This window comes from Leptodactylus fuscus, chromosome 4 (assembly GCF_031893055.1).
Source record: "Leptodactylus fuscus isolate aLepFus1 chromosome 4, aLepFus1.hap2, whole genome shotgun sequence".
Lineage (NCBI taxonomy): Eukaryota > Metazoa > Chordata > Amphibia > Anura > Leptodactylidae > Leptodactylus > Leptodactylus fuscus.
In genome coordinates, this window is record NC_134268.1 from 123,631,143 (window position 1) to 123,645,632 (window position 14,490).

At 43.2% G+C, this 14,490-nt stretch overlaps 1 protein-coding gene across 2 annotated transcripts in view; it reads right to left on the reverse strand.

Annotated features, from left to right (window-relative positions):
* Positions 1-14,490, reverse strand: part of LOC142200567 (uncharacterized) — a 123,539-nt gene that overhangs the window by 84,881 nt on the left and 24,168 nt on the right. For both annotated transcript variants that reach the window (XM_075271010.1, XM_075271011.1), the window contains 2 exons: positions 11,901-12,037; positions 9,702-9,824 (listed from right to left, as the gene is read on the reverse strand). In XM_075271010.1, coding sequence (XP_075127111.1) covers positions 9,702-9,824; positions 11,901-12,037 — 260 coding nt within the window. The remainder of the gene's footprint in view (positions 1-9,701; positions 9,825-11,900; positions 12,038-14,490) is intronic.

Consider the following 14,490-nt stretch of genomic DNA (forward strand, 5'->3'; position numbering starts at 1 on the left):
GCCAAGCTCAATGAACGATACAGGCAGTACATACACGGTCTACCAATAAGTATTTGGACACCTGTGATAGAATAGAAAAACAACATTTATTCATATTCAATAGTTGGTAGAGCCTCCACGAGCAGCAATTACAGCCCCAATCCTCCAGGGCATGCTTTCCAAAAGTCCTTGTATGACAGCTAGTGGTATTTTATTCCATTCGGCTTGGAGAAGCCAGGTAAGTTCTTTCACTGATTTTGGACGGCTACTGCATCCCTTAGTTTGGCAATCCAACTCGATAGGGTTCAAGTCTGGGCAGGGCAGGGCAGTCCAGTCGGTTAACCTTATTGTCACCTTATCAAGCCATGGTAAATCTCGCTACATGACAGCTGGCTTTGTCATCCTGGAAGTCCAATCCATAGACCCGCCATAATGTAGGAATCACACTTATCTAAAATAGTGCAATAGGAGTCGGCATTGAGTTTATCTTGCACTGGGACCAAGGCATTACTTACATCACAACCACAGATATCTTTATTTGCATGGTGTAGTGTTGTAGTGAGGATGGAGGTCTTCTGGAATAAGTCCACTATGAGATGGTTACTCTTGTAGATCAGAACACTTTATTCCATGCTCCATCATCGCTCCCTGTCTAACTCCTCCCCCTAAGCTCAGCTCCTCCTCCCTTACTACCTCACTGTTGCTAGGCAGACAAAGCAGAATAAGTAAGCAGAACAGAACATACAGAACTTACTTATAACAACATCACACATGGGTGCCCAAATACTTATTGGTAGACAGTGTATAATAGGTCACATGAAAAGGGACAACAAATAAAACTTATACTCTCTACTACTGGCAATAAAAAAAAAAAAAAAAAAAACAATTTGTTGTGAATCTTCTTACAGAAATCCAGTCTCATGCATCCCATTGTAATGAATCTTTTGTGTTTAAACTATTGGTAACTCCCAATGGAAACTCTTTCAGAGTCATAGGCAGCCTGAGATGTATTGATGTTGCACAGGCATGTTCATCTAGGACAGGGGTCGGCAACCCCTGGCACGCGTGCCAAGACTGGCACGCGAGGCATATTTTGCTGGCACGGCAGCCAGCCTGCAACTTTCATACAAATTGAGAGAGAGAGAGCGTCCCTTCAGTGCTCTGCTATAGAGCTGAGGACACGCCCCCTTCTCTCACTGCCCACCAATCAGAGGTGAGCCTCTCACTGCACGGGCTAAGGGCTCCCTGGACCTGCTGCTACATGTGAGGAGGAGCTCCTGCCGTCTGCAGCCCTGAGGAGAGAGAGGAAGCTCCGGGAGCAAAGTGAAAGTAAAAACACCAGGTACGTGTGTTACTAACTATTCTCATTAATGTCAGGCATTTGGGGTTATTACTTTAGTGTTAGTAACCCCATGTGCCTCACATTAATAGCAGTTAACCCCATCATGTCCCTCACATTAACCCTGTGTGGCTCACATAAGGGTTACTGATGTGTGAGACATATGGGGGTACTAATAAAGGACCTATATAATGAAGATATTCACTTATTACCTCCATATGTCTCACATATCAGTGTCCCTTATGTAAAGCACACGGGGTTAATGTGAGGGACATGATGGGGTTAACTGCTATTAATATGAGGCACATTGAGTTAACCTGTAATGCACATGACCAGACTCTACAACTGTGGATAAAAGTACAGACCTATATATTTCAATTGACCCATATATACAGCCATTATTTTTGTGGCTGTGTATCTGGGCCAAATTGAAGAGCTGAAAACTATTGAGCAGGTCCTATATGTGTCCTATACATCCCCTATATGTGTCCTATACATCCCCTATATGTGTCCTATACATCCCCTATATCTGTCCTATACGTCCCCTATATCTGCCCTATACATCCCCTATATCTGTCCTATACATCCCCTATATCTGTCCTATACATCCCCTATATCTGTCCTATACATCCCCTATATCTGCCCTATACATCCCCTATATCTGCCCTATACATCCCCTATATCTGCCCTATACGTACCCTATATCTGTCCTATACGTACCCTATATCTGTCCTATACATCCCCTATATCTGTCTGCATTTGCAGCCCTGTCAATTCATTTTTAACATATAGGTCAGTGAAAACCACATCCATGCCATTTGTATGCAGGAGGCGTAAGACTGAGGCCCCACATTGCAGAAATGCAGCATTTTTGTTGCAGATTTTCATGCGGTTTATTTCAACCAAAGCTAAAAATGGCTACAGAAGGAATGGGAAATATATAGGAAGCTTCTTATACGTTTCCCTTCTGCTTAATCTACTCCTGGCTCAGGCTCAGAAAAACGCAGCAAAATATGTAACAAAAAAAGCTGTGTTCCAACAACGCGGGGGCCTTAGGCTAAAGCCCCACGTTGCAGAAACAGCTTTTTTTCGTTGCAGATTTTGCAGGGGGTTTTTTTTTTAGCCGAAGCCAGGAGTAGATTGAGCAGGAGGGAGACATATAAGAAGCTTCCTATATATTTCCCATTCGTTTTCTAGCCATTCTTGGCTTTGACGTAAAAAAAAAAACGCAGCTAAATCTGCAATAAAAAAGCTGCATTTTTGTAATGTGGGGCCTCAGCCTTAGTGGGATTCTATTAGGTGGTGACACTGTAACTAGATGCAATTATAGCCAAATCCAGTTCCTGGGCACCAGTGCGGCCACTTAATTCCTGGCTGGGGTTTTGCTGTTACTGCACCGCCAGGAACTAAAAGTGACAAATTAATCTGCGTTTCACTTAGGGAGCGTTCACACTACCGTCTGTGTCCGTCAGACAATGTCCGCTGCTAATGTCTGTTCAAAATCTTGTGTGGACATTAGCAGCGGACACTAGCTGTGTCCGTGACATTTTGCATTGATTTAAATGGACATCGGGTGCGTTCTTTTACTGTCTGTGTCTGTTCTTAACTGTCCGTTCTCAAAGATGTCCGACTTTTCAAGCGGACAGAAAAACCTACATGTCGGGTTTTGCTGTCCGCTTGAAAAGTCGGACATCTTTGAGAACGGACAGTTAAGGACACCCACAGACAGTAAAAGAACGCACCCGATGTCCATTTAAATCAATGCAAAATGTCACGGACACAGCTAGTGTCCGATGCTAATGTCCGTGCAAGATTTTGAACGGACATTAGCAGCGGACACTAGCTGTCGGACACCGACGGTAGTGTGAACGCTCCCTTACAGAAAACTGAAGTTACTAATGGCCAAGGACTGGATGGAGCATACAGGTACATTGTGTGTCAGCTCTTTACAGGTATGACCTTACACTGCTCCCAGTCACATACATTACCACTAATTGTGGGTTACGCATGTACTTACATTGCTTCTAAAGGAAAAGCACATGTGTACCCAGGCAAATAGTGGTAAGCGCATGTGGCTGGGAGCGCAGTATGACAGCACCCCTATGTTGTGGTTTGTGCTATATGACTTTAGTGTAGGTGTCGTCAGCTTTACAATTATTGCTCGGCACTCCGAGGACCTCATCTTTGATTTTTTAATTTAAATCGGCACGCCGAACAAAAAAGGTTGCCTACCCCTGATCTAGGAGGAACTCTCCTCCTTTATACTACCTTGCTAATCCACAATATAGTTATGTGGAACCATGTGACTTGTGAAGCAATGTTGAAGTTACAAAGGTATGGGGAAAATTTACTTATCCTTTCTTGTTATACTTATTAGGATGCTGTTGTTCTGGATACTTCTAAACACTAGCAAGGACTCTCAAAAGGATAAACAAGGAAAAAAAGCAGCAAGAGGGCTCTGATGAAAACTGAAGAAAACCAACGTTCGCAGGCAAACAGTAAAACAGATTTTTGTACTCACTGTAAAATCCTTTTCTCATTGTCTCATTGGGGGTCACAGCATCCTAAGTATAGACTTGGCCACTAAGAGGCGGACTCTAGGAATAATAATAAAAGATGTCGGCTCCACCTCTGGGCTATACCCAGACATAGACACTATGCTAACCTGTTTATAATGCAGCAGTTGGAGACAGAAAAAAACAAAAAAAAGAACACTTAGAAACTGGACACGGGACAGCTTACCGGCAGTCAGCTTTAAAACCTATTCATTTGGATGGGTTTATAAAGCAAACCGCCATGCAACATGGAAACCGTGTTTTTTTTTTGTTTGTTTGTTTTGTTTTTTGCATGGACACGTCGTGCATGACACAAGCAGGACATTGTGTCCGTAAAAAAAAAAAAAAAATTAAATAAACAAAAACAAAAACACTGTTTCCAGGCGAAGAGGCTGTATACGGACACCGGTGGTTTGCTTTAAAAACCCATTCTGTGTGGAAAAAAAAAAAAAAGCCTAAAGCAGAAAAGACTGTGGGGGACGAACGAGAGTCTGTGGAGAACCAAAAAGGAAGCTTCAGGTAAAGGGCAGCCAGTTTGGAGATTAAAGTAGTGGCCACTAGGAAAGCAACCTTTCAAAACAGAAGGCGAAGAGCGTTATCACACAAAGGCTCAAAAAGGAGAGCCTGAAGCACCTCAAGAACGAGATTAAGGTCTTACAATTCCAAAGGAGGACGGCAGGTAGGAGAACAATGTGGTACTCCCTGCAGAAAGGTCTTCACCTGAAGCCGTAAGGTCTTCTGAAAAAGAAAAGGGCAGAAACCTGCTTCTTAAGAGAAGAAAGGCAATATTCTTGGTCCAGAGCAGACTGGAGAAAAGCGAGGATCCTGTAAAGATAGAAGGAGAGTGGCTGAAAGCTAATATTCTCGCACCAAACATAGGCCTTCCATGTGCGATGATAGATTTTTGCAGATTGGGTTTAATCAGGCCTTGAGTATAAGTCTGGATAACAGATTCCTAAAAACCGCAATGCCTCAGGAACTCGTCTTCAACAGCCACACTGTTAAACACAGCTGAGGTAAAGGTGAGGTGGAAAAGTGATAATTTTGACAGAAGGTCAACTTGCAAAGGAAGAGTCCTAGGAGCGCCCCCGCCAGCAAGAACATGAGACTCACCTATCAGGCCCAGCAGGGCTAATCTGGAGCCAACTCCAGGATGGCACAAATCCCCTCGGTCTTGAGAATACAAGGGAGACAAGGAGGGAACAGGTACAGAAGGCGGAAGTTTGACTAGGAGATCATGACAACATTGGTGGTGATGGTCTGAGTGTCCAGGGATCTGACCATGTAGTGAGGGGGAGTTTGTCGTTCAGGAGGGAGGAGAAGAGGTTTATGTCTGACGTGCCTCACCAATGTCCAACCAAATTGTCCACGCCTGGAATGTGGACCGCCGACAGGGAGGCTTCTTGCAAGTCCACATGGCTCCTGGTGCCCCTCTGATAGTTGAAATAAGCGACCACAGTGGAGTTGTCAGTCTGGATTCTGACTGGACACCCTTGGAGAAGAGAGGTCCAATGAGACAGGACAAAGAACATGACTCATTTCCATTAGATGGATCTGGAGGGAGGTCGTATCTTTGGCTGACAGGCCCTGAACAGTCAAGGCGCTGAATACCACCCTCAAGCCAGAAAGACTGACATCGCAGAGGGGAAGAAAGGAATTCCACTGATAACTTCTTTCGCTGTCCTTGCCAGGAATCTGTCAACAAAACCGGAGACATGGGAGAATCAGGCAGTTGAGGCTGGACAGGGAATTGTCCCAGCAGGCCAGAATCACCATCTGCAGTAGATGCGAGTAGGACTAAGGGGAAAAAAATGGCCTCGAATGTTAAGATTATTGCGCCCAGGACCCTCATGCAGAACCGAAGAGAACACGGAGAGTTCCTCCGAAATTGGGACACCAGATCGGATGGCCAGGATCTTGAACTGTGGAAACAATCTTTTTATTTATTCTTTTTTATAAATTCTTTATTTATAAACACACAAATAAACAGAAGGGAAAAACAAATCATAACATTGAGCATGCGAATAGCAGAAACAGACGGGCCCAAAAAAAAAAAAAAAAAAAAAAAAAACACAACAGCAAGGACCCAAGAACTCAAAACCAGATACAGAACAAGGTGGCAGGACCTCTCTACAACAAACAACCCGAGAGAGGTGCCGTCGCCAACAAAGAGGGTCAGGGGAAATAGGGGAGTAGAGGAAGGATCAAGAGAGGACAAAAATGGGGGGTTGGAAAAAGAAAGAGGGGGGGGGGGAGTGAGAAGAGACAAGCGGGAAGATGGAAGGAAAAGAGAAGAAAAGCAGGAGGGGGGGGCAGTACCCAACCACTAGTCAGAACCCCAGCTTAGCCCATGATATCCCTGAATGACTGGGACCCCTGGAAAAGGATCCAGTGGGTCCAGGCCCCCAGGAAAGCCTCGTGGGCGTCACAAAGCGAATTGCAGATTTACGATAGGGCCAGTGGGGAATACCAGAAAGGTGAAGCAGAAAACAAGCTGGTGTATTAGGAAGAGTAGTTTGAAACATTTGGAACGTCAAACGATGGACTCCATCCCAGAATTCCCTCAGAGCCGAACATGACCAGAACACATGGAGGAGGGTCCCCTCCTCCGAACCACAGCGCCAGCAGAGAGGGGAGGCCGAAGGAAAGAACTTGTGCAAGAGGGAAGGGACAGGGTACCATCTAGTTAGGATCTTATAACCAGTCTCCTGGTACTTACAGGCAACAGAGCTTTTATGGGCAAGTTCCAAGATCCTAGAGCAATCCGCATCTGAAAAGGATAGATGGAGATCAGCCTCCCATCTGGATAAAAAAGAGGGTCTGTGGTCCATAGAAGGGGAAACCCACGCCGTGTAAAACTCCGACAGGGAGTGATGCAGGAGGCCAGAACCAGTACAGGCCTTCTCAAAACCCGTAAGGGGCCTGTCAAAATCACCCAGGTCAGGGAAGGAGGAGAGAAAGCTGTAACCCTCTCCAGGGACCAAGAGGCGGAAGGTCCATGTCCAGTTGCAGGTCCCAAAGAGAGCGCCAGGAACCACCGAAGCGGAAGTGGAGGACCCTCTGTAAACCCGCATCTAGCCAAGCTCGGAACGGGCCCCTGGAGAGCCCAGCCGGGAAAGCCGGATTCCCTAGGATGGGAAAAAGAGGGGACGGAGAGGGGCAGAGGCAGTCCTTTCAAAGAAGCGACCTGCACACCTTAAGGGTGGGCCCAATCGTGGGATGGGAGTTAAGAAAGGAGGGGGTGACCGAGTCCAACCAGGGTAGCAGGTGGAGCGGAAGACTAGTAAAAGAGCCCTCCAGGGAGATCCGCTGATTGAAGGGGGAGGGGCGGAACTAATCTATCACCCGTTGTAAAAGGGCAGCCTCATAATAGCGGCGAGGATCGGGAAGACCCAAGCCACCCAACTGTTTCGGGAGAGTCAAGGTAGAGCGCGCCAATCTGGCACGCTTACCCTGCCAAACAATGTGGAAACATAATCTTGCCTTGATGCTTATGGAGGATCAGGCCCAGGAATCCCATGCACTGAGAAGGTACAAAACACAACTTTTCCTTGTTGAGGAGCAGCTGAACCGGCGAAGGGGATCCAAGGGGATCCACAAGTATGGAACAACAGAAACTACCCTGGAATGGAGGATGGCCATGAGGGACACCATCACCTTGGTTGGAATAAAAATGCCAGAAACACTCTGAAGCGGGACTGGGATAATGACGCCCTGCCACCGATGAGTGGAGATGGTCTAAAGAAAGGCAGCTGTTCCAGTAGGAAAGATGGCAAAGTGGACGGAAAATATCTTCCATTTGGATGGGAGAAGAACTTGGAGTAGCCAGTCGTCAACCCCTCTCAGACTCAGGTGATGTCGATGCTGGCAAGTCAGACTTCCTGGAAGGAGAGTAGCCAAGGACACCCCCCTGGAGACCCAAGAGGGGGAAGGGGTGAAAGCCCTTCATGCAGAGGAAGACTTGGAAGAGGAAGGCTTGCTGTAAGACTGCCAGGCAGGTCTATGTTGGAAAGAGGTTTTCTTGCAGCTCGAGTCCCAGAAAAAATGTCCTCCAGAATGAGAGGTTCTGGAGGAGAGTGGCTGGCACTTAGGATGCCTCTGGGGGAGGAGAGAGCTTTTTCTTATTCCCATAGCATCAGAGATGAGCTTTTGTAGGTCTATGCCATAAAGCCAGCTCTGTTAGTCCCGAGAGAAGGAAAGAGATACAGCTGCCTTCTTAGAGGCAGATTCAGATTTCCACAAACAGATCCAAATAGTACAGCAGAGTGCTTTGACTGCCGCTTTATCAGAACAGCGAGCTGCTTCCAGGGACTTTGAAGTGTTCAGAATTTGCGAGATGAGCAGCTGCTTGTCCTGGAAAGAGGCTTCATTGGAGAAGCCCCTATGGAGCCGTTTAGCCCAGGAAATGCAGGCCTTGCTAAATTAAGAAGCAGCAAAGGAGGGAGGGAGGAGCCTTCAGCTATTAAGGCTCCCTTGGCAAGAGAGTCCAACCTCTTGTCCAAAGCATCAATGAAGGAGGCAGAGTCCGCTATAGGCAGAATATTAGCCTAGGAGAGGCTAGCTGTCGCAGGATTCACCACAGCAGGCTCTGACCACTTGGAGACACATACCGGTCAGGAAAAGGAAAGATGACGTCCGACTTGTGGGTGGAAGGCAGGGGATGCTCCGGATGAAGCCATTGTTGCTTCAAGATAAGGTCAAATGCTCCACAGTTAGCGAAGACCAGAGGAGGGCAGTGAATGTGGTGGAAAGTGATGTCCTCATAAGAAGTAGATCCAAAAAAAACAAAGGAGAAGAATTCCAAGGTGAATAAAGGAGGTCACAGGCGCTGGTCCGTAGAAGTAGTCTTTATTTACAGCAAGTGGTAACCCCACCCACCGGTCAAAAAAAAGTTAAAGAAAAGAAAATACATGAATAAGGTTTAAAGAAGAGAAAAAAAAGGGGGGGGGACAAAGGCTAAACATCATACTTTGTAATATATCCTCCTGATGGTGGTAACAATGAAAATGCTCATTATAAATATAAACATGAATAAATGTCTCCATATAACAGGTTATAAAATAGTAATAGTAAGGGATAATCAAATAAAAGAAAAGCACATAATATACATATGTAGATACAGAAAAAAAGTTTACACAAAGGGGTTTGAATGGCTACGAAAGGTAAAATCTTCACCTGTGACCTGTATGTGCATAAAAGCTTGGCGAGTTTCTGGAACTAGCATACATTCTATGGAGAGGGTAAGGCCCAGAGGCAGAGTCAACATCTTTTACTACTCCTAGTGTCAGCCTAATAGTAGCCACAGCTATACAGCTGGTGCTATGTCCTGCAATGAAATAAGCAAGAAATACAAAGAAGAATTCTTCTCCAACATCCATTCTCAAATAATAATCACCAAAACCTGCCTTGGTTTCAGTAATTATTACTTGAGAATGGATATTTGAGGTTCTTTCCCCCAAAAAAGTCAATATATTTTTGGTCCTTTTCTGTATGATATACATATTCACCGTTGTGGACTAGGTATTATTATTATTATTATTAATAATAATAATAAAATACATTTTATTTATATAGTGCCAACATATGCCACAGCATTGTACAATTTGTAGGTTTTAAACCATAACCATATTTATTAAAAGTTATGTTTTAACTGTTCACACATTTAATGCATTATTAGGAATTTTTTGTTAAATGTAACAATAAGTGAAGTTTGAGAACTTACTTTATCTTCCCTGTAACACCCCCGCTTCAAATTAAAAAAAGAATAAAAAAAATAATAATAATTTCAAGTTTTAACTTAACATTTCATCAGTAAATAATGGACTTACTTTTACGGAGAATGTTTTTTCTTGTTGCTCCACTTTAATAGCATGTTCCCTGACAGCCAAAGTTCTTTCATAATATGACTTTTGTTTACTAAATAAAGGAAGTAGCTGTTTGTATGTAATGCTCTAAAACATAAATGAAATATACTGTTAAATTATTCAGTATTTACCTTAAAACAGCAAGATATTAATTCATATACTTAAAGTATTTTACACTAAATTTATGAAGTCATATCACTAAACTATGCCATCTCTTAGGACTCATGCACATGACTGAGTATGCTTCCGATACAGGATTTCCAATTTGGAAATGGAATGTATTTGGATAACACTTCGAGTGACATCTACATATCATTCAAGTGTATTTCTATGATAAATTCAAGTCTATGGTGATTTCCAATCAATTCCATTCCAATGACATATGATTATACAGCAGGTTCTCCGAGTGCAATAAATTTTCACTATAGCAGCCGTGCACAACCTTTTCCAGTCCAAGGGCCACATTGTTACTTGGCGACACACAATTATCTGATACACCCAAGACCCTAAGTAAAATTTAACTAGGTTATTCGCATGAGACATATTGATAGTATGTCCCATGAATATTTGATATTTCTAGAAATTACACTAATCAAGAGAATAACGATTTGTCAATTCAGAGAAAAGGAATTGAGGAGAGTATGCATGATCAGGGCTTTCTACATTAAAATGCTTGGACACTTTCAGACCAGTATTGAGAGACCAACATTATTGTTTGTATAATAAAAAGTTGTACAAGTTTTTAAATATACTTTCTGCATCAATTCCTCACGGTTTTCTAGATCTCTGCTTGCTGTCAATTATTCTGCTTACTGCCAATGGTTAAAGATTAGAGATGAGCGAACACTGTTCGGATCAGCCGATCCGAACAGCACGCACCCATAGAAATTAATGGAAGCACCTGTGACACCGGCCGGCCACCGGCAAAGTCAGCGTCACAGATGCTTCCATTCATTTCTATGGGTGCGTGCTGTTCGGATCGGCTGATCCGAACAGTGTTCGCTCATCTCTATTAAAGATCAGTCCATAGTCATGTGATGAGCACTCAAGTGCACAACTCATTAACAGAAAGAGTTCTGATTATGGTTCTGTGAATACAACGAGCTTTGCACCTTGTGAGTCCATCACATGACCATGGACAAATTTTTCTCCAATGAGAGTAAGCAGAATGAATAAACGCAAGTAAAAATATAGGATGGTTGTGAAGAATTGATACAGAAAGTATATTGGAAAACTGTACAAGTTTTATTATACAAACTATAAGATTTGTCTCTTAATATTGCTCTGAGAGTGGTCACCCCCTTTAATACAATGTGAGCCATATCAATATACAACTATCTTTTCCTCTCTGGTATATTGAACATGCAGGAGTTTCAAATACATAAGCGCCAGAGATGTTTGGGGACAGACTGACATCCTGATGCCATTCTATCCCTTCACTATAGGGATCCTCATCAATCTTGAACATGAAGAAGCAATAGTGCTAGTTAAGCTAATGGACAGAAGTGTAAAAAAAAAAAAAAAAAAAAAAAAAAAAATCAGGTTGCAAACCATTATAAAGATAATTCATAACACTATTAGGTGGGACAGCTATTTGTGCCAATAGTACTGGCTATCTAAGGTAAATGTCCCAGATTTGTTTAAATGATGATCTCTAAGTCTTTGAAGTTTCTTTTATACTGTATATACAGTGGATATAACATAATAATGTGATTGGCACCCCATTAATTAAGTGGATGTGGTGTTCTGATGAAGAAGAGGCCCATTTGTTAGGTCAGTGATCTTTAAAAGGGACCATGTGTGGTTGTTAAATGGAGCTATGTATGGGACTTCCAGCAGTTGAAATTCCAACAACCCAATGGTTATGGCATGGTTGTTTTTATCTTACCTTACATAAAAGGAGTTGTGATCACTGAATTATTTACACATAAGTACCTTGTTCCCAACCCTATTCACTGTACATACAAAGTGAGGAGGAGTTTGAATGGAACAGCAGCATGCATGCGCAACTGCCTCTCCGTTCAAACACGTCCACACCACGATCATGTATTAGAGGTCAATTGGACATGTGACCTCTGTTGTTGTGATGGGACCCACTGTCACAAATTCTACTTTAGAATTTATGAAATAAAACAATATGAAATAAAACTAAATCGTACTCACCAAGTAATTCATTCTGTGTTTATAGCTTTCAATGTGTTTCATAATAAAATATAAGGGTCCTATCATTTTGCAGAGAGTGCATTCGAAAGCATCCTCACTATCAACTTCAGGATACAGCTGAACTATGTATTGTAAACCTGAAAAAAAAAAAAAATCAGCAAAGCTTTCGCTTTAAAGAGGGTAGTGATTGTAGTTTACTAATAGTTTAATGCTACAAGACAAAATTATCTTCTTACAAGTAGGAGATTCAGGTCAATGTTTAAACTAAGATGGATTCTTACAACTATGTGTTAAAAAAAACCCAAAAAAAACCTCTAGCCTGGTTTACACATTTCAATTAGAAGTGCAGAAGTTTCTGGAAAAAAACCAAAACAGGGCAAGGACATAATCATAATGCAAATTTTGAATTTATTACCCTTTGGGTTGTATCAGACGATGTACCTGGATGGGGCTATTGCTGTCATTTTTAGTGGTGTAGAAAAAAAAAATTATATAATTGGCCCTTTTGCCTTTACTCTGTGGTTCAGCTCACCCCAAACCATCTACATTGGGTTCAGGTCTGGTGACTGGAGGCCAGGTCATCTGGCGTAGCACCTCATCACTCTCCTTCTTGGTCAAATAGCCCTTACACAGCCTAGAGGTGTGTTTGGGGTCATTGCACTGTTGAAAAATAAATGATGGTCCAACTAAACGCAAACCGGATGGAATAGTATGCCACTGCAAGATGCTGTGGTAGCCATGCTGGTTCAGTATGCTTTCAATTTTGAACAAATCCCTAACAGTGTCACCAGCAAAGCACACCCACACCATCACACCTCCTCCTCCATGTTTCACGGTGGGAACCAGGCATTTAGAGTCCATCTGTTCACCTTTTCTGCGTCACACAAAGACACGGTGGTTGGAACCAAAGAGCTAAAATTTGGACTCATCAGACCAAAACACAGATTTCCACTGGTCTAATGTCCATTCCTTGTGTTCTTTAGCCCAAACAAGTCTCTTCTGCTTGTTGCCTGTCCTTAGCAGTGGTTTTCTAGCAGCTATTTTACCATGAAAGCCTGCTGCACAAAGTCTCCTCTTAACAGTTATTGTAGAGAAGTGTCTGCTGCTGGAACTCTGTGTGGTATTGACCTGGTCTCTAATCTGAGCTGCTGTTAACCAGCGATTTCTGAGGCTGGTGACTCAGATGAACTTATCCTCCGCAGCAGAGGTGACTCTTGGTCCTCCTTTCCTGGGGTGGTCCGAATGAAAGCCAGTTTCTTTGTAGCACTTGATGGTTTTTGCAACTGCACAATTGGACACTTTCAACGTTTTCCCAAAATTTCGGACTGAATGACCTTCATTTCTTAAAGTAATGATGGCCACTCGTTTTTCTTTACTTAGCTGCTTTTTTCTTGCCATAATACAAATTCTAACAGTTATTCAGTAGGACTATTAGCTGTGTATCCACCTGACTTCTGCACAACACAACTGATGGTCCCAACCCCATTTATAAGGCAAGAAATACCAATTATTAAACCTGACAGGGCACACCTGTGAAGTGAAAAACATTTCCGGTGACTACCTCTTGAAGCTCATCAAGAGAATGCCAAGAGTGTGCAAAGCAGTAATCAAAGCAAAAGGTGGCTACTTTGAAAAACCTAGAATATAAGACATATTTTCAGTTGTTTCACACTTTTTTGTTAAGTATATAATTCCACGTGTTAATTCATAGTTTTGATGCCTTCAGTGTGAATCTACTATTTGCATAGTCATGAAAATACAGAAAACTCTTTGAATGAGATGTGTCCAAACTTTTGGTCTGTACTGTATATTATACACATACACCGTATATACTTGAGTATAAGCCGACCCGAATATAAGCTGAGGTCAGGGCCGCCATCAGGAATTTTGGGGCCCCATACAGCCTAAGTGTCTGCCCCCCCCCCCCCCCCCCGCCGCCATTTTAAAACTACTTTAATTTGCGACATACCAATTCTGTATTACATTTCCCTTCCATCAGATTCTATTTGCAGGTATAATCAGCTACGTGTGACCGCGCCTATAGAGAGCCAACACCATTTATAAGAGCCCTCTTAATAAATCCTCAGGGCTTTTTCACATTGCGTTTTTGGCCTCCCTTGCCGGGATACGTTGGTAACCAGTCAGAATCAGCTGTCAACTTATCCCTGCACGAAGTACTGGCCATTAAAAAAAAGGGGGGCCTGCAGTTCTCCGTGCAGGGATAAGTGGGGAGCTGATTGTGACTGGTTACCAACGTATCCCGGCAAGGGAGGCCAAAAACGCAATGTGAACACTCCTTTATATTGAAAGTCCCACCCCCAAACAGGCTGCTATGCTAGTAACATAGCAGCCTACATCATTATTAATACAAAGCACACAGACCTTTGGAGCTATTGTGTGCTTTGTAGTTCTCCAGCTAAAAACTTATATATTATTGCCCCAGACGTTCCCTCTCCGCAGTGCCGCACACCTGATGTCCCAACAATCCCCCCCCCTCCACCTTCTAACATTTTTCCACTGCCCCCTGTACCCATACCTCCCAACTTTTGAAGAACCAAAAGAGGGACAAAATGTGCGGCGCGAAATTTAG